The sequence below is a fragment of the Botryllus schlosseri genome, chromosome 3 (assembly GCF_051294905.1).
Source record: "Botryllus schlosseri isolate E-star chromosome 3, Bs_hap1, whole genome shotgun sequence".
NCBI classification, from domain to species: Eukaryota; Metazoa; Chordata; class Ascidiacea; order Stolidobranchia; family Styelidae; genus Botryllus; species Botryllus schlosseri.
The window spans coordinates 35,210,536-35,231,782 of NC_137238.1; the positions used below are offsets into that span (position 1 = coordinate 35,210,536).

A 21,247-nucleotide genomic window follows, 5' to 3' on the forward strand; every position below is an offset into this window, starting at 1 on the left:
ATACGGTACCAAGTTTCCTTATCAATTTCACTTGCTACCTCACAAGAGTAGCTATAATATAATAATTATATTATAACAATACATAGTTTTCCTACCAATCACACTGACTACCCCATAAGAGTAGCTATAATACATTAATTATAATATAACATTATATAATTATATTTACATAATTACGTACCGTAAATACTATTTTTCAAACCCAAAATTCATTCGTCGTCTTTTACACAGCCTAACAATTTCACGGGGCAGCTGTGAATTTATTTAAAATATATTGAACAAAAAAAATCAGGCCGAAAGGTAAAAAGGCGGAAAATTTGGCGGGGGCTACCTTCTTCCTTTTCCACGGCGCACATGAGCGCGGTCCTCCCGTTTCGCGGGTCAGCCGGGACTGCCTTTATGTCGGGTATCTTACGCAGCAAAGCGCGGATCGCCGGCAGCAAGCTCTTCTCACCGGGTCTGGGGGAAATTTTTTTAAATTTTATTATAATTTTTTTTTTGTTTAATAATTTTAAATAAATTGGTTATTTCATGGCTCACCCATGCCTGGACGTGGCCAGAATCAACGGCGCCATGGGATACTGTTGGCTCTTGTTGTTGGAGCAGAAATTGGGCTGGGCGCCGGCCTCCAGCAGCAGCTGAACGGCCCTGCAGTTCCCGTTCAGTATGGCCAGGGTGAGCGGAGAGTTGCCCAGGCCGTCCAATACGTCCAGGGTGGGCTTGTGGCGTAGTAGACAGGAGAGAACTTTGCATTCCTGGAAGCAGGAGAGTTACTTAAATCCCGTGATAATCATCACTAGGGCGATTTTTTTTTGACATGTCAAAATAAAGTCAAAATTGTGGCCTACTCCATTGTTGCATTGTCTGCTCATTGTGAATCATACTAGGTTGACCAGGTGTTATGCTCAACGTACCTAAATAGCCTAATTGAACCAAGACTGCGTGGGCATTGGTTCTTACATATATTGGTTCTTATGCTGCTATCGAACGCTCTTTCTCCATTCTTTGCAAGCTACTTAGTAAGGACAGAGACACTTTCTGCCCGAGAATGTAGGAAAGTATCTTTCGTTGTACTACAAAAGATTTTAATTATTTCTACCATAATGCGTGAAGCGTGATGTATCTACTGGAATTCTTCATAGGGCAAGATTTCGGTAAAATAAAGATTTTCATGTAAAAATTTGTCAGATTTTTGAGTCAAAGAAGTTTTCAGGCCATACTACTTCGTAAGGACAGACAGTTCCAACCAGAAATGTAGATAAGTAGTATAATTATTTCTAAAATTATGTGGGAAAACAACCAATTTGCATACGTTAAGTCAAAATTAAGTTTGTTAGGGTCAAAAAATGTCAAAATTTTGATATTTTAGGTCAAGATCTTCCCTTTTTTAAGATGAAAGAAAAAATTGCACTTCTGATTAGTGTTGGGTTGTCTGGAAACGCTGCACATGAAAAAGACGAGGTAGATGTGAACACACAGGAATTTGAAAATTTCGAATTTATTATTGAAAAATAAAAAAAAAACTTTGAGTTGGTTCCAACTGCTAGATGTGAACACGCGGGAATTTGAAAATTTTGAATTTATTATTCAAAAATTAAAAAGATAATCGAAAATTTAACTGTCATCCCCACGAAATTGTTATGTTGTCTAGAAAAACGATGCAAAACAAATTTGACATAATTACAACCCGGAGAAGTAAAAGTCATTTGCGTTTTTCTATCGTAATTCTGGGATTAGCCACCGTCAATGCTATTTTTGCACACCCAAAATTTTCAATTGCAATAACCTCACTTCCACCGGTTGGAAATCAGCAAAAATGGTTGACATCGTCCTTGTAGACAACTTAGCAATTTCATGCGGTTGATAGTGAAATTTTTTTTAATTTCCAAAATTTTTTGATAATTAATTCAAAATTTTTAAACTTTCGTTTGTACGCATTGTGCAAATTTTTAAACTTTCGTGCGTTCAAATCTGCCAGTTGGATTCGAGCAAAATTAGGTGTGCAGCATTTTTGCAAGCAACCCAACAATTTAATCAGTGAATCCCAGAAATCCAGGGGGAAAAAAAGGTTATTTTTGAACAACCCTAATGGCTATGGCAAAGACTGGGTTTGACTACATTCGAGCCACGAATAAAATTTCTAGCCACGGCACCTTGTCCCACGTGGACTTGGTCAGGTAGTGGGCGGCGCATTTTCCGTCCTCCTTCGGGTCCTTGTAGCTGCGGCGGGTCTTCCCGACCACCGTGTTGATGTCGGCCTTCGCATACAGTATCAAAGCTTCCAGCAGCGGGCAGGCCATGTCCTCAAACAGCCTCTGTAAATATCAGGCAGATTTTTGACAAAATTTTCACTCTATAAATAAGAATCTTGTAAAAAAAGTCAAGTGCTTCTTGTAGATAGAAAACTTCATTATACAATTATATAATATTTTGATATTGAAATGAGACAGAATATTTTCGGCTGACACTCGTCAGTGGTAATCGTCAGCGACTAGTAGAGAATTGGAAAGAACATTGTGTATCAACGATTGTATCGCCAAAAAAATCGCGATAATTAAATTACAGTGGAATATTGAATACAAAATTTGAACTATTATCAGGGTTGTAATGACTGGAGTCACGATTTTCTGATAACTCGATTTGACTGGAGTCACTGCAAGACTCAAGACGGCCAAGACCGACACATTTCATTGTAATTTCAAAGAATGATAAGTAACCACGCTGTTGGGATTCCGTCTATTGGTACCGGTGCTTGAAAATGCGACCAGAAACTGCTCAAAGTGAGGAAAATTAGTATATTTTAGATGCGAACCATTCGATATCACCAAACAATGTTATAAAAAGTGGGTTTAACAAGACTTCAACTGGAAACTGAGCAGTCAACACAATGACTTGGACTCAGACTCGAGTCATAATACCATGACTCGGACTTGACTCGGTGGTGAATTGAAAATGACTAGACTTGCGACTCGGAGCCTTGTGACTTGGTTACAACCCTGGCGATTATCTTCAAACTATTGATACAACTTCAAAAAATAGATATAAAAACGCACCAATTTCTTGTCATCTTCATCGACGACGCCTCCTTCACTTGGTTTGGTCGCCTGGACACAAGACACCAAACATTCAGACATGGCAAGTTCACTTCACTATGCACCAAATCGCATTACCTCTCCCAGAGTTTTAGCCAGCGTCAGCAACGGCGTCATCCCAAACTTATTTCTCCTCGAAGCCAGCTCGATAACGGTCTGCGGGGTCTGACGAAAGGGAAAAATACATGAAAATGGCAATTACTATTTAAATTTTGCGTTACACTCATAATAATTATAACACCAAGATAGTTTGTCCATAAGGGTTGTTAAAAAATAACTTTTTTTTTGGTTTTCGGGGATTCACTGATTATGTTACTAGGTTGCCTTGGTAGTTGTGAACACACAAGAGTTTAAAATTTTATTTCAAATTTCACCGTCAACCCCATGAAATTGTTGAGCTGTCCACAAAAACGATCCAACACAAATTTCACGCAGTTCCAACCCGTAGAAGCGAAGTAATTTGAGTTTTTCATTCATAATTCTGGAATCCAAAAATTGAAACTGCAATAACTCGGCTTCTACCGGTTGGAAGTGAGCCAAATTTGACGTGCAGTCTTTTTTAAGACAACATCATAATTTCACGGGGATGACAATAAAATTTTATTAAAATTTCGATTTTTTTCCTAATAAATTCAAAATCAATCCTACACGTTCACATCTACCAGTTGGAACTGAGCCAAATCTGGTGTGCAGATATTTCATTGTAACTTCGAAGAATATTAAATTCACCACATTATTGGTATTTCGTCTATCAGTCCTGATACTTCCGACACTTGGGAAACAGGGCCAGAAACTGGTAAGACTTGAGGAAAATTATGATATTATGAATGCGAGCAGTTTTATATCACTCGAGTAGAGTTGAAAAAGTCCAGTGGTTCTCAACCGGTGTGCCTTGAACGATTTCTCGGAAATTCTTGTCTATATAACAAACGATACATACCCTAAACTTTCCATGTATAATGCGCAAAATTTGTTTTGCATCGATTTGAAGACAAGTCAACAATTTCATGGGGTTAACAGATTAATCTGAAATTTCTTTTTCAAATTTACCCTAACAAATTAAAATTTTCAATTAGATCTGCGGAGTCTTAAATACTTGTTCGAATTGAACCAAATTTGGCGTGCAGCGTTTTTTAGGATAACCTGACAATTTAATCAGTGAATGGCTGGAATCTGGGAAAAAAAGTTGTTTTTGAACAGCCCTAATGCAGCCCTACACATGGGTACTAGGGGGTATTCAAAAATGGCATTTTTTCTCAAATCATACGGGCTACTTGATAAAATTGTTAGGTTACCTAATTCAAGAATACGCATCAAATTTGGTTCAATTCCAGCCAGTAGCCGCATTGCTACAGGAGAAGAAAGTTTCGATTTGTTATACAATAATAATAAAAAAATTGACATTTTTTTGTTCACATCAGTAAAGTGTTACGTTGTCTATAGGAACGATGTTCACCAAATTTGGTTCAATTCCAACCTGTGGAAGCAGAGATACTGTCGTCGAAAATTTTTTGATTCGAATAAAATAGTATTTACGGTGAGCACAACTGTTATAAACAAACAAAGAATCGGTCACCGTAAATACTATTTTATTCAAATCCAAAATTTTCGACGGCAATATCTCCGCTTCCACCAGTTGGAATCGAACCAAATTTGGTGAACATCGTTTCTATAGACAACTTAACATTTTACTGAGGTGAATTTTTTTTTCTAACTATTTTTATATAATAAATAGAAACCTTCTCCTGTAGCAATGGGGCTACAGGCTGGAATTGAACCAAATTTGGTGTGTAGGCTTACATTAGTTAACCCAACAATTTTATCAAGTAGCCAGTATGATTTGCGAAAAAAAAAGTCATTATTGAATACCCCGTACCCCCGACGGGTACAAGCTTTTTCTCAGAATTTGCATGCCATTTTAAGGGTGCGTGTCATACATGGGGGCGTAATATACTTGGAAAATTACAGCAATCTAAAACGAGCTTGATGTGAAGTTTGCACATTTGACAAATCAAAAGTGATGTTATGCCCGCGTTTACAAATTCAAATTACAAACACGGCAATTCATATTGCGATTGTTGGGTAGCGTTCCGACACTTCCGTTAAAATGTTGGCTTGTAGTATGGACGGTGTGACAGGCGACGAATATGAGAATGCGTGGAAAATTACGGTGACTACGAAATAAATCTGAAAGAACGATATGTAGGAACATGGCGAGTTACGTCCTGTAATTCACATTACGGCTTGAACGCATAAAAAAAGTCGCTCAAATCAGCGGAAAAACCGGAACATATTTGAATGTTACATAGATAGTTAACCAGAACGTGCTTATGTTAAACGATGTCATTGCCTGTGCCATTCAATCACAGTAGCTTCGGAGCGAAAATCATTTCACGGATGCAAATTCGTCACCGAGCCATTTCTGCATTACATGTCTCGTCTTTACGAGCAAGTACAGCTAAGTGATTTGTTACCGTGTTCTCTGCCGACTAAGTCATTTTGAACGAGTTATAGTGATCTTTCTCCCATTTCGCACTACAGGAAAGTTTAAGATCTCGGTCTAGTGTGGATTAGCTGTAGACATGTCTGGGGACTGGAAGAATTTCGAAGGCGAGGAGGTGGCTGAACTGTATGAATCCCTTATGATCGATTATTCGGATGAGCTAATACAAAATATTTTGGAATATCTGAACGAGAGTGAAATTGGACACAAATCGATGGTGGATGTCGGTTGCGGCGGGGGAGGAACTACTCTCAGATTTGCGTCAGCCTTTGAAAATACGCTGGGAATCGATAGCAGCCACGCTCAAGTAGAGATTGCCAGGCGTCGGACGAGCGAAAATAAGAATGTGCGTTTTCAAACTGTTCATGATAATCAGATACCAGCGGCATCAAGCTCGGTGGATATGGTTTTTACGTGAATGTGACCGGGTGTTACGTCGTAAAGGCGCTCTCGTCGTGATAATGTATGGACCTAACATCCTCAAATCACTAAATGGAGAGATTATTTCCGACTTTGCGCAGCAAGATTCGCAATGGAGAAAGACCATGTACGAATACAACAAACTGCGGGGTCGGTACAACAGTGGTGGACACGTACGACGATCGTTATCGCACAATATTCGAGAACATCAAAAACCCAAAGAAGCGTCGGCTGAACGGCGGAAGCTACGATAGAAAATTCACGATAGCGGGATTGCTTAGATTCTTCTCGACAATCGGTGGCTACATGACGCAGAAATATCCAGACCCGAAGCTTGACCCGCTCAATATTATGAGAGGACGACTGGAAGAGATGATGAATGCAATTGGATCGGAATGCGAAGACCACACCGAGTTGTTTGTAACAATGCAGTTCTCTGCAATGGTCGTACAAAAAACTGAAAAATATGGAATATTCTAATCCCGTTATCGCTTAGAAACAATGCAGAATGGGTCACTCACACTTTCATTTGTGTGCCTTGGAGTCGACTTTTATCAAAATACGCCAGCCAAGGCTGTGTCAACAAAAAGAGTTTGTGTATCATCTAACAATAGTACATTGAACGCTCTCGTATTCGACATTTCGTGCTGGTGACGTCATATTTTGTGTTACGATTGTTGATATACGCGGTTCTTTTGAATTCTGACTAGTTGTTCACGATTACCCCTGACGAGTGTCAGCCGAAAATATCCGGGTTCATTTCAATATGAATATACTATTCAATTGTAGAACGGGATGTATGTAGCATTGTAGCAACCATACAACACGATAGATACCTATTAGGGGTGTTAAAAAAAACTCATTTTCCGAAACCTTGCTGACTACGTGATTAAATCGTTATGTTGCCCGAAAAACGACACACGCCAAATTTCAATTCATTCCAACCAATATTCGCGGATTTCGCACAGTTTGAAAATTTTGAATTTGCCTAAAAACTCGAAATTTTTTTTTCAGATTCCGCTGTCAAGACCATGAAATTGTTTCAAAAACGATCCTCCAAAACAAATTTGAATCAATTACAACCCGTAGCAGCAATAATGATAATTCGGGATCACCCTTGATCGGTGGATAATCCAAGAATTATCATCTAAAATCTCAAACTACTCTTCTGTGGGTTGGAATTGAGCCAAATTTGTTTTGCATCGATTTCGAAAGAATTTCACGAGGTTTGCAGAATAATTCGAAAAATTTTTTTTTTTCATTTTTGGGTAAATTCAAAATTTTCAAACTGTACGAAATCCGCGAACATTGGTTCGAATTTGGTGTGCGTCGTTTTTTAAGCCAACCCAACGATTTAATCACGTAGCCGGCAAGATTCAGGGGGAAAAGTTTTTTTTTGAACAGCCCTAATAACCATGTATATTTCAATTTCAGCATATGTATAGGGCTCCAGTGTTCAAAAGTGACTCGAGTGTTTAAAAGTGACTCGAGTCGCGTCATTTCATCTTAAACTAGTCCAAAGCATGTAGCACAAACCGACCGACGCGGTGCCACCCCGGTCGAGATTTATTTGAAGCCAAAAAAGTCGTGACTCTCATATGAAGCAAAATAATATTAATGATAATTACTCCAATCTGAATATAATAAAAATGATCGATATTCGAACGCTGTCGCCTTACAGCTCACATTTCGCTTATCGGTTCAACGAATTACTTCGCTTACAGCAACTTCCACTTCGTAAACTACCAAGAGGAGTTTTAAAATTGTAGACGCTGCGAATGTAGCAGTTGCATATTATCAATTTGTTGAGCTTAAAAGTCATTTCCTGCGCTTTGCTTGGGTGATCATCGCATAACATGTATTCGACCTAAGGATCATTGTATTGATCATTGTACCAAGTATAGTACGCCCCCACGTGTAATACGTACCCTTAAAATGGCATGCAAATTCTGGGAAAAAGCCTGTGCCCATGTATAGTACGCGCCTTGCATTTCAGTGCACGAATAGCTGCGATTTAGTATACGATGTCATTCTGTTTTGCAATGCTGCTATTGAGCAATCATTATACAATTAACGGCATTGTCTTTAAACGATAGTAGATAGCAGCCAAGCCGGTTATGTCCGGCACACCAGGCCCGTTGGAGATGCGACTAATTGCAAAAGCGATTATATCTTGCGCACACGATATGCTTGTTCAGGCCTGTCGTAGACCTAATTTCGCTGGCCTAAAAACGACAAACCAACTCAGCAGAAGATCGCGTGCTGCGCAGACGACTCTCGCTAAGTATCAACACGCTTTTTGCTGCGCTTCTTGCTAATTGGCAGCGCGTTACACTAATAATACGAATTACGGGGCACGACGATGGCTGAAAGTGATGCGCGATCGGAAACAAACATGAAGAAAAAGGGCGTGATTTCAGGTTTTTTACCGAGGGAGATTTTTGTCAAGCGTGTTGTTCCCATGTATAATACGCACCCCCGATTTTAAGGCAAAAACTGAAAATTTTGCGCATTAAACATGGAAAATTACGGGTATTTATAGTTTGCTATAGACAAGTATTATTTTTCGCATAATTTCAAAATTTCTTGGAAATCTAAGAAAGGCGTGGTTTCCAGTTTTCCATTCGGCGCTAATAACAGACGCTTCACAACTGATAGTTTCACTTTTTCAGATAAAACCCGGCCTGAAACACTCAATTTTTTCTTGTTCGGAAACCGCGACTTACCCTGCCGGCCAGTCCCGACACGGTGTCCGCCATGCAGCCGTGGTCCCACGACTTTGTGAGCATGTGCAGAATGTTGTCGCCGTGCATGTTCACCGTACGCGGGCAATGCGTCTCCTTACGCACCAGCAGCTCCACCAGTCTCACGTTCATCTGGAATATATTCCACGATCAAATTGCACCAAAACCAGACTTGGACTAGATACTTTTCAGCTTCTCCAAATTGATACTAGAATCAGAACGATGGCTACACAGGTTCTCTTTTCAAATTAGATTGCGATTAAAATTGAAGCAAGCTTCTTTAAAAATTAGATCAGAATTATAGTGAATTTGGGAAAACCTGGACATTTTCAGGAAGTTGGAGCATGGAAACATTTCACAAATCAGATTACAATCAGAATTAGAGCGCAAAAACCTTCCACAAATCTGACTACAATTAAAACTAGATCATAGAAACATTTCACAGATTAGATCAGAATTAGAGAAAGGAAACATTTCAAAAATTAGATAGAGGGAAATAACCTTCCATAAATTTGATTAGGATTAAAATTAGAGCATGGAAACATCTAAAAAATTAAATTAGAATCAAAATTACAGCATAGAAATAGTTCAAAAATTACATTTCAATCATAATTAGAGCATAGAAACCTTTCACAAATTAGATTAGAATTAAAACTAGAGGATAGGAACACTTCAAAAATTAGATTATAGTCTGATTACACGACATTTCGTCCCGATTATACAACTAGAATTATCTACCTGTCCAAGTCTTCGACACACGATTCCACAAACCAAACCACAAAATCACAAACTCACGTCTTCGACCACGAAAAACAGCGGCAGCCTCCCCCTGTAGTCCGTGATATTCAGCTCCGCGCCTTTCTCCAAGAGCAGCTCGGCCAGGTGGGCGCTGACAGCCTGCATCTCGGCTGCAACCTCGCGCTGACCCGACGCGTTTTTAGACCACACGCTGTTCGAGGCCAGGTAGTGAAGCTAAAAATATATGGAGTACGAGAGGGAGGCGTATAGTTTTTACCTTTGTCACATGATATAGCCCAAAAAATACATTGGTCACACTCAGTATGCTTCGTCATTTTCGATACTACAACCTATATAGCAGTGGTTCCCAACCTTTTTGGATGTTGGAGACGCATTTCAAACTTCAGAGCACGCATGAAAACACTCGAGCAAGCTACTCATAACTAATTTTAAAGGTAGCTAGCATATCAACCTCTGGATCTCACCATCCAGCTAATTCGAAAGCCCGCACATAGAGTTCTATAGACTCTACATCGTTTATTTTAGAATTGATAGACGCAGATTGGCGAGTGCTAAACGTTGAAATGAACTGAAAATACACATCATTACTACAGCATACTATTACGTCGTAATGCGAGAGCTCTTTATTAGGGGTGTTCAAAACTGACTTTTCTTCTCAAATTCTACTGGCTACTTGATAAAATTGTTAAATTACCCAACTGAAGCCTGCACACCAAATTTGGCTTAATTCCAACCAGTGGAAGCGGAGTTATTGCCGTCGACAAATTTTGGATTTGAGTAAAATAGTATTTACGGTGGGCACAACTATAATAAATAATGAACAATTGCCCACCGTAAATACTATTTTATTTAAATCCAAATTTTTCGACGACAATAACTCCGCTTCCGCTCGTTGGAATTGAACCAAACTTGGTGAACATCGTTTCTATAGACAACCTAACACTTTTAAGGGGTGAACAGAAAATTTTGAATTCATTTTTCATTTAACTTAACTTTCATTTAACTTAACTTTAACTTTTTTCTCCTGTAGCAATGCGGCTACTGGCTGGAATTGAACCATATTTGGTGTGTAGGCTTCAATTAGGTAACCTAACAATTTTATCAAGTAGCCAGTACCATTTGAGGAAAAAAGTCATTTTTGAACACCCCTAATGCACATAGATACTTCTATAGATTCTACATCGTTTATTTTAGCATCGATAGACGCAGATTGGCGCGTGCTGCACATTGAAATAAACTGAAAACGCACATCATTACTGCAGCATGCTATGTCGTTATCTGATAACTCTTCATACATTCCACCACTTGATGCACAAGCTGGGTAATATTGGACTTATTGCAATTTATACTTGATTATGAGACGTTATTTTGATGTGAGTAAAATGGTGTCGGAATCTACTCTTCACATAGACGATATATAAAGGTCTATGATCAGCAGAACTCAAAGATATATTCTTGTCCGATGGGCATTCATCCAAGCGTTAGACGATAGTCTGCAACAATTATCTCTCCCGTTTTTCAGAAGCAGCCTTAGACGGCTGTAGAAATAACTAATATCCCTCATTTTATCATTCATATACAGAAATTGACTATAACTATTCATAAAAACACACAACAACTGTCGTCTATTGTATTTTTGTGGCATATTTAGAGGTCAATCGGAGCCGCGGTTGGGAATCACTGCTATATACCCAAACTAGAACTAATCTAGTACATAATCCAAGTCAAGTTATGCCTGAAACACAGAAAACAGTTCAGAAGAAACAGCAATTTATAAATATCGTAGGCTACTCCCAAAACACAGACCACATACCGGCGCCATTCCCTGGATGTCCTGCGCGTTCACGTCGGCGCAGACCTGAATCAGGTACTGCACGATCTCGACCAGCTTCCAGGACAGCCTCTCCTCTGCCAGCAGGCGGGACAGGAGGGTCCTGCCCCGATCGTCGCGGAAATGAATGTCAGAGTTGTACGAGTAGAGCAGGTTGGCCACGTCGCGGTGGTTCTTGAGCAGCGCTATCGCGATGGGTGGCATCTGGAAATTCAAGCCGCATTACATAAAGGCAGGCACAGTAGTTTTTGGCGTTTGGGGAGCCAGACGCCAAAAATTGATAAACAAAATTTGGTATATTTGAAAAATGAGTATTTTTGAGAACAAATTTCACGAAAATTTTTACCAAAAATATCAACAGGAATTTTGAAAAAGTCAAATATAAGGTTTTATTTGAAGTTTGTCTCTACGAAAATTTTAAATAACAACCGAGGAGTGCATTTCAAGCAAAAAATACCCAAAACACAATTTTGAAGATGCCGAATACAAGACTTTCGAAAAATAAACATTTTTCTGAAAATTTTAAAGAAAGGAATAAAAGTAGCGTATTTCAAGCGACATAAACATCGTCTGCGTATCCAGATGCCAAAAAACGCCGGGATTAAAATTATGTAAAATTCGAAAAATGGCACTTTCTGAAAATGCACGTTTATAGGAAAATTTTAACCAAAAATACCAACAGGAATTTTGAAAATGTCAATTATAATATTCTATTCGAAGTTTGTCTCTACGAAAATTTCAAGATAATAACGTCAGCGGGACCCCGAGGAGCGCATTTCAAGAGAAAAATACCCAAAACACAACTCTGAAGACGCCGAATACAACGCTTTCGAAAAATACACATTTTGCTGAAAATTTCAAACAAGAGCCCAAATAGATATCAAAAACTATCGAGTATCATCTTCACAAAACGCGATGCAAAAAAGCCGCTTAACTGCTGCGTGTATAACAAGCTCAGATATGAACAATTGAGGTTTTGAGGCTTCCAAGAGTTGAAAAAAAATCGATACTGTAATTATCGTTGATTTTATATAGGGCTTAAATTTCAGTAATTGGTAAAATCATTCCAAAATCAGCATTAAATATCACAATCACTTCACCTTTCTGTCGTTGTGAACATCGATTCTGGCCCCGGCGTCTAACAACAGTTGCGTGCAGTGATACCATCCGTACCCCGCGGTGTAGTGGATCGCAGAGTTGTTTGACGAATCCGCGGAGTTAGGGTCGGCTCCTGCATTCAATCACACATTTCTAACAAGTACAAGCGCAGAGAAAAACAAGGAAATATTTTGGGGCCAAATTTTTAAAATGATACGTATTGTTTAGTGTTTAGCGTTTAGTGTTTAGTGTTTAGTTCCCAAGCGTTTTTACACCAGAATTCCGAACACGCCCAAGCAAACAACAAACACAAAATATATAGAGAAGAAAAACTTGCCTTTTCTCAGCAGGTACGTCATCACAGGATAATGCCCGTTGAGCGCGGCATGAATCAGGGCGGTTCGATGAAGTTTGTCAACGGCTTCGATACTTGCGCCACACTGAAAACCAAGGAAAATTCAAAGATTATCCTCAAAATGTGTGGCAGTTCCAATTCCCGTGCTGTAGCAAAATCACTTGCAATCTAAGACTACAATCAACGTATTAATATTATAGCTGTTTAAATGAACAAATTCCTTGTGTACTATGTCAACAGTTGATGAAACTAAATAGATTCTAATTTATGTCAGCGAGCAAAAGTAAATCGATTCAAGAATATATTCATATTGAGATGCAATCGTATATTGTCGGCTGACACTACTTTATAGTAATCGCAAGCAAACTAGTACAGAATTTAAAAAACCATTGTGTATCAACGGGACAGTCATTTTAACCCGACACTAACCTAAACCAAGACTAAATTTAATCCAAATTACTAAATTTAACCCACATTCTCAAGTGCTGTACGCCATTTTGACTAGGGCATGGTAGCTTAGAGAAAGGTAGTAAATGCCTTACGTCCACCAACGCCACGCAAGTCTCCAAATGTCCGTTAGCCGCGGCCAGCATCAGCGGCGTGGCGCGGGCCTTCGAAATACTGACCGACCTGTCCATGTTGGCGCCGTGCTTAGCCAGGATTTGGATCACGTCCTGTATAAGAAAAACAAACAGATTTATATGTTCCTCCGTCATACTTGAGGCACTGTCAAAACTGAAGCTATCAACTGTTGCTGCCATGGCGAAATAAATACCATTATTTAACAAATACAATGATGATCGTAGAAATATTGACATTTACAAACGAGGAGTTTTCGATTTTGAAAAGGAGGAGGGTGGGGGTTGCTTTTGAAAACCAAGGAATTCATTTTGAAAAAGGGGGGTTACAATTTTGAAAAATGGGTGTTTTGAACATGTCAAATATAGGGTTACGATTACGAAAAACTGGGTATTCCATCTTGAGAACATGGGTTGTTTGATTCAGAAAAGGTTCAGATCTTGAAAAAACGGGGTTTCAATTGTGAAAAAATGGGGGTTTCGATTTCGAGAAAATGGGGATTTCGATATGGAAAAGGGTGGGCTCCGATTCTCAACAATAGAGGGTTTCAATTTTGAAAAATAGGGGATTTACGATACGACAATGGGTGGGTTTCGATTCTGAAAAAGGGGGTTTCAATTTCGAAAAATGCTGGGTTATAATTTTGAAAATTGAGATGTTTAAACCAGAAAATTTAATTCTGTAGGGGATTTCGATATAGAAATGGGTGGGTTCCGATACTAAGAAAAAGAGGTTTCAATTTTGAAAAACGAGGTCTTTACACCAAAAATTTAATTCAGTAGGGGTTTCGATCTGGAAATGGGTGGTTTCCAATTCTGAAAAAAAAAGGAGTTCCACTTTTGAAAAATGAAGGGTTTCAATTTTGAAAAACCAGGTCTTGAAACCGGAAAACTGAATTCGGTAGGGGTTTCGATATGGAAATACTCAAATTCTGAAAAAAGGGGTTCCAATTTTGAAAAATGATGGATTTCAATTTTGAAAAACGAGGTCTTTAAACCAGAAAATTTAATTCGGTAGGGGGGCGGGTTCTGATTCTGATAAAAGGGATTCCAATTTTGAAATATGATGGATTTACATTTTGTAAAACGAGGTTTTCATCCAGAAAATTTAATTCGGTCCCAACCCCCCCTTCCTTCGGCAATACCACCGATAACAGACCCGGGGCACTCACCGCGTGTCCGTGCTGGGCCGCGTAATGCACCGCCGCGTAATTGTTCCGGTCCGGTCTCTCCACCACGTTCTCTATGGTGTTGGGCGAGTTCTTCACGGCCGTCTTCAGAATAATCTCGGCGTTCTTGTGACGTCCGCTTATCGCAGCCACCATCAGCGGCGTCATGCCCATCTGGTCCTGCTCCTCGTAATTCACCCTGCCGCATAGTCGGACAATTGAAAAATTTTCAGCATTTACAAATTATATTAGATTTAGAAAGATAGCTTCACGGTCGTTACCGATATGAGATTATTTAGATTTTAAATTAGATTTTCATAGTTAGAATTATAGCTTCAGTTTTTTTTCCAAATTAGATTACAATTAGAATTAAAGATACCGTACACAGTTTTTTCCAAATCCGATTGGAATTAGAATTATAGCAACACACTTTTTTATAATTTAGATCAGGATTAAAACTATAGCAACATAGCTTTTCCTAATCAGATTAGAATTAGATTACCACAATTTCGTTCAATTTGTCTGATTACAAAACTACAATTATCCCAGGCCTAATCCCAACCGAACCTCGTGCATAGAAACTCCATCGGTTCCGTGCCCTCGCACGCCGCCGCGTAATGTATCGGTCTGCGGCCCCTGACGTCGGCCATGTTGATGCTGTCCCGGGACACCTGGTAGAGGTTTTTCAGGTTGGTGGTGTCCGGGTTGATGGCGGCCAGGTGAGAGGGCAGCAGCCAGCCGTTGGCCGCGGACGCGCGCTTCTTCACTTCTTTGATCTGAAGGCGAAAATAAAAACGGTTTTTATCGAATTCAGAATTGGTCAAAGTAGGCAAATGGGCTTTATGTTATTGCTGGGGTGATTTTTTTGCCAAAAAAAGTAAAAATTTTGTCAAAATTGTAGCGTTGGGTCTAAAAATATCAAAATTGTTTACAAAGTCGTGCCCCGTGATTCGTATTATAGAGTGCAACGCGCTGCCTAATAGAGAAGCGTGTTGCCAATTAACGAAAAGCGTGTTGTCAATTAACGAAAAGCGTGTTGCCAATTAACGTCTGCACAGCACGCGTTCTCCTGCTGAGTTAGTTTGCCGTTTGTGTGCGAGAGAAATTAGGTCGCCGTTTGCTACAAGCGTTCGCGTCAACGACAAGCCTTAACAATCGCATATACAAGAGGCCATGTGCGCAAGATATAATCGCTTGCGTAATCAGTCGTATCTCCAACAGGACTGGTGCGCCCGACATAACCGTTGGCCTGAGCAATCGCATCAGTAATTTTAATAGACCAGGCCTCGTGAGCAATATGTCGTATGTCGCTAGCCTGAACTATCGCGTCACCGGCCTCGCAGGCTTTGGCTACTATCTACTCTCTTTTAGAGACAATGCCGTTAATTGTATTATGATTGGCGATGGTTATGTCACGATTGTTCGACAGTGACATCGCTAAACAAAATGACATTGAATACTAAAACACAGCTATTCATGTGCTGCTAATGCAGGGTGCGCACAATACATGGGTACAGGCTTTTTCCCAGAATTTACACGTCATTTTAAGAGTGCGTATTTTACATGGGGGCGCACTATATTCGGAAAATTACGGTAATCCAAATTTTTCGACGGCAATAACTCCGCTTCCACCGGTTGGAATTGAGCCAAATTTGGTGAACATCGTTTCCATAGACAACCTAACACTTTCATGGGGTGAACAGATCATTTTGAAATGTTTTTTATGATTATTTTTACATAATTAATAGAAACTTTCTTCTCCTGTAGCAATGCGGCTACTGGCTGGAATTGAATCAAATTTGGTGTACAGGCTTAAATTAGGTAACCTAACAATTTTATCAAGTAGCCAGTAGAATTTAAAAAAAGATGGTCATTTTTGAACATCCCTAGCAGTCACGACAAAAAGCCAAAAATCTCGAACCCACCGTCAAACGAGGAAAGGCCTCTTCCTGCGACATGGCCAGTTCGTGCTGCTCTGTAAAGCCGTGTCCATGGAGAGAAGCCGGCGAGCCGTGGCTGGCCGGGACGGCCGCAGAGTAGGACTTTCGCAAGTTACGAACCAGAAACGCCGTGGTCTCGAGGTGGCCCATCTCGGCCGCGTGCAGGATGCTTTGAAACAGCAGGTTCTGCGCAGAAAAAATCGAGTCGACGCACTTTTCCACTCGAGTCCAAGTCGAGTCAATGCACAGATTGACTCGCTTCGAGTCATTTCCGTATTTTGAAAAAATGACTCGAGTCAAGTCATGACTCGAGTCGTCACAACCCTGGCAACAAGTCGCTACATTCGAGTCACAAGTCCTAACGAGTCATTGTACATTTTGATTCGAGTCACGAGTCATATCGAGTCATTGCACATTTTGACTCGAGTAAATTCACTCAATTTTTTTAAGTGACTCGAGTAATGTAAAAAAAATTGACTCGAGTTATTAAAACCGTGGGAACAAGTCTCTACATTCGAGTCACAAGTCCTAACGAGTCATTGTACATTTTGATTCGAGTCACGAGTCATGTCAAGTCATTGCACATTTTGACTCGAGTCAATTAACTCAATTTTTCAAGGTGACTCGAGTAATGTAAAAATTGGCTCGAGTCATTAAAACCGTGGGAACAAGTCTCTACATTCGAGTCACAAGTCCTAACGAGTCATTGTACATTTTGATTCGAGTCACGAGTCATATCAAGTCATTGCACATTTTTACTCGAGTCAATTCAATCAATTTTTAAAGTGACTCGAGTAATGTAAAAAAATTGACTCGAGTCACCGCAACACCGTTGCTGAAAATCTTGAAAATTTTCACATTTTCAGCGGGGTTTATTTGAGACCGCCCACCATTCCACTAAATCAATGATTAAAATATAAAATAAAATGCTACCATCATGGAAGTGTCCTTGAGCTTTGGATAATGCTGTATCAGTATCTGCAGAATCTCTTGGTTGACGCCTTCCGTCGCCGCGAAAGTCGCGTACTCTATAGCCGTGTTGGTCTCGTTAGGAGAACCCATCTTCCAATCCTGCAGAAAACGGGCCGTTGTCATGTCGAAAATGTAATCTTCAATTCGTAATTGTACCGCTGGAAGTATGGATTTGAAAAACATTTTAAAACGCATCACCTTCAAAAAAGCCCAGTTTCCTTCCTTCATCCCCTTGCTGATGTCGACGGCAGTCAAATGGTCGTCTTTGAAACCGCTTCTGAAAATGGCAAATTCACAAAGTTTGCCGAAAATCGAAATCAAAAAGTGTATTTATGGTGAAACGTTCTACCACGTATTGATAGTATCGAAAGCAGTCGCTCATGGCTTGTTTGAAAGATGACATCTGTCGCAGTGAACATCGCGTACGTATTCGCACCAGGTATGCGTATTGAATTCAACAAGGTACCAAAATATGTATATTTTTACAACGTTATCTGGTCTTGTCAAAATTGTAGTGTTAGGTCAAAATTTGTCTAACTTGTTCACAACGTCTAAATTTTTTGACGTCTGCATTTCGTTTGCATCGTAGATTTTGCACTGTCGGGGAACTTATCATTTCACATTTTACAGCTTGTAGCCTACTTTATAGGCCCACCGTTGTAGACGACCCATCGTCTGCTCATTGTGAATCACAAACGGTCAAATAAAACAAATGGGTTGACATGGTGTTACGCTCAACGTACCGCAATATCCTAACTGAAGAAAGACTTCTTGGGCATTGCATGGTTCTTATATCAAGAAGCGCATGGTGTAAAAATTGTGATGTAGAAACCATTGTCAGAATAAAGCAACACGGCTTGTTACCAGCAGCGTACGCACAATTTCAGTGTTGTCGTCCAACAACAGCAGCTATTGAACGTTCTTTCTCCACTCGTGACAAGCTACTTATCAGGGACAGACACTTTCTACCCGAGAATGTAGGAAAGTATCTATTTTTGCACTCCAACAAATTATAATTATTTCTACCATAATACGTAGTGTAACTACTGGAATTCTTCATACGGCCAGGTTTCATTAAAATATTACTTTTTGCATGTAAAAATTTGCCGTTTCCTAACTTAAAAACGTTTTTCCAGGCCAAACTACTTCGTTAGGACAGCCAGTTCCAACCAGAAATGAAGATATAAGTGGTACAATTTTAACATTATGTGGGGAAAGCACCTAATTTGCATGCGTTAGGTTACAATTCGGTCAAAATCAGTCGAAAATTTTGCTTTTATAGGTCAAAATTTTCCTTGTTTTAGGTAAAAAAATTCGCCCTATTGATTATATACAATACACGCACGGTGGACCTGCTCTCATCTCGCTTCGTGGAGTAGTTGGTTAGGCGTCGACATTCTGAATCCAACGATATATTACTTGTTGGTTTTGTATCCCATTAAGGTCGTGTTTTACAGTTTTGAACAGTGATGCGAAATTAAACTTTCACAGGTCCGTGCATAAATATTTATTACCAAAAGGTCATCACAAAATGAACTTTCCAATACGACATTCAAGTTGCATGCATGCATTTAGGGTATCGACTCACCCCAAGTCGTTGCGGCCCTTCAAGACCTCCCTGGTCTCTTCGACGGAAGCGTGCGTGGTCATCTTGCGAACGCGCAACAGCAAAGACTGCAGGCACATGCTGTTCTTGAGCATGGCGTAATGTATCGCAGTGTACTGCACGTCGGTAGAACGAAACTGACGCATGAACTGTGTGTAACGAAAATGGAAAGTCAGACATGGTTAGACACGCTTAATTTACTTTCCAACCTGCAAATAACCATCATAATAAAGAAAAAGTATGAACAAATGATCACTAGGGGTCTTAAAAAATGACTTTTCTTTCTCAACTCGTACTGGCTACTTCATAAAATTGTTAGGTTGCCTAATTTAAGCCTACACGCTAAATTTGGCTCAATTGCAACCAGCGGAAGCGGAGTTATTGCCGTCGAAAAATTTGGATTTGAACAAAATAGTATTTACGGTGGGCACCACTACAATAAATAATCAAAGAATTGGTCACCGTAAATACTATTTTATTCACAATCCAAATTTTTTCGACGGCAATAACTCCGCTTCCGTTGGTCGGAATTGAACCAAATTAGGGGAACATCGTTTCTATAGACAACCTAACACTGTCATGGGGTGAACAGAAAATTTTCAAATTTATTTTATTTATTTTTATATAATAAATAGAAACTTTCATCTCCTGTACCAACGCGGCTACTGGCTGGAATTGAACCAAATTTTGTGTGCAGGCTTAAATTAGGTAACCTAACAATTTTATCAAGTAGCCAGTACGATTTGAAGACCCCTACAGAACACGTTGTTCACAGCCGGGTTGTAACCATCAAGTCACAAGGTTCCGAGTCACAAGTCAATCTGAAAATTATCGTATCGACTCGAGTCAAGTCGAGTCATTTTCAATTCGACACAATCAGGTTCAACTCAAATCTGTAAAATTCTTTGGCGAGTTGACTCAAGTCGAGTCAACAAAAGTTATGACTCGAGTCGATGCAACTGTAGTTTCACACGAACTGATTTGCAGTAAATAGTCATCAAAATATTTTTGTATGACATTGTTCGTTTAACACAGCGTTGATGCACGGTTCATTTTGAAAACCTTACAAGAACTTGGAGCCACAAAACTTCAAGATACAATTGAATAATGTACTATTATTGAAACAAACCCGAATATTTTCGGCTGACACTCGTCAGGGGTCATCGTCAGCTACTAGGAGAGAGTTGGGAAAGAACATTGTGTATCAACAATCGTATCACAAAATTGTCTATTAGTGACAGACGATTACCCCGGAAAGTGTCAGCCGAAAATATTCTGTGTTTATTTCAATATTAATATGTATAGATAGTAGGGCTGTTAATAAAAAACTTTTCCTTCAGATTTCACTGGCTACTTGATATAATTGTTAGGCTGGTTGAAAAAAACGCTGCACACCAACTTTGGCTCCATTCCAACCTGTAGAAGCGAGATTCGTGAAGTAGAACGTTTTGAGTTTATCATAAAAAAACAAAAAAATGAAATTTCAAAATTTTTCTGCCGACCCCATAAAATTGTTAGGCTGTCAGCAGAGATGTGCGCACCAAATTTGGCTCAATTCCAACCGCTAGAAGCGAAGTTATAGCAGTAGAAAAATTTAAAATTCCATGATTTTATAATAAATAATCACAGAGTTAGGCTAGTCACCGAAAATACTATTTTATTCAAATCCAAATTTTCTACTGCAATAACTTCGCTTCTAGTGGTTGGAATTGAGCCAAATTTGGTGTGCATCATCTCTATGGACAGCCTAACAATTTTATGGGGTCGGCAGTAAAATTTTGAAATTTTATTTTCTCGTTTTTTAAAGATAAATTCAAAACTTTCGACTGCACGAATCTCGCTACTACTGGTTGGAATGGAGCCAAAGTTGGTGTGCAGCGTTTTTTCAACTAGCCTAGAACTAATATCAAGTAGCCAGTGAAATATGAAGAAGTTTATTTTTAACAGCCCTAATAGATAGCTATAGATCAAAATTGGATTGAAAGCATTATTCTCCGACTTTCACTCGCGAATGGAATACTCACATCGCCAGGCATGTCGTCACGGTGATACAGCGCTTCCAGCTTCTCGGTCTCTCCGAGCAACACGGCTCGAATGGGCAGCTTCGAAGGCGGCAGATAACAATTCGGAGATCTGAAACAACGTGAATGCCGATTAAGTAGCGAAATTTTCATTCCAAT

General features: G+C 39.5%; 1 protein-coding gene across 1 annotated transcript in view; it reads right to left on the minus strand.

Moving 5' to 3' along the window:
• The window catches only part of LOC145436411 (poly [ADP-ribose] polymerase tankyrase-like), a 57,329-nt gene that overhangs the window by 23,250 nt on the left and 12,832 nt on the right, over nt 1–21,247 (minus strand). Inside the window, exons 13-30 of the mRNA XM_080313757.1 lie at nt 21,092–21,200; nt 19,050–19,216; nt 17,660–17,738; nt 17,423–17,560; nt 16,475–16,675; nt 15,117–15,325; nt 14,553–14,748; nt 13,345–13,476; nt 12,785–12,887; nt 12,450–12,580; nt 11,332–11,553; nt 9,555–9,731; nt 8,742–8,891; nt 3,171–3,257; nt 3,054–3,104; nt 2,154–2,315; nt 541–755; nt 332–459 (exon numbers count right to left, since the gene is read on the minus strand). Of these exons, the coding sequence (XP_080169883.1) occupies nt 332–459; nt 541–755; nt 2,154–2,315; nt 3,054–3,104; nt 3,171–3,257; nt 8,742–8,891; nt 9,555–9,731; nt 11,332–11,553; nt 12,450–12,580; nt 12,785–12,887; nt 13,345–13,476; nt 14,553–14,748; nt 15,117–15,325; nt 16,475–16,675; nt 17,423–17,560; nt 17,660–17,738; nt 19,050–19,216; nt 21,092–21,200 (2,657 nt within the window). The remainder of the gene's footprint in view (nt 1–331; nt 460–540; nt 756–2,153; nt 2,316–3,053; nt 3,105–3,170; nt 3,258–8,741; nt 8,892–9,554; nt 9,732–11,331; nt 11,554–12,449; nt 12,581–12,784; nt 12,888–13,344; nt 13,477–14,552; nt 14,749–15,116; nt 15,326–16,474; nt 16,676–17,422; nt 17,561–17,659; nt 17,739–19,049; nt 19,217–21,091; nt 21,201–21,247) is intronic.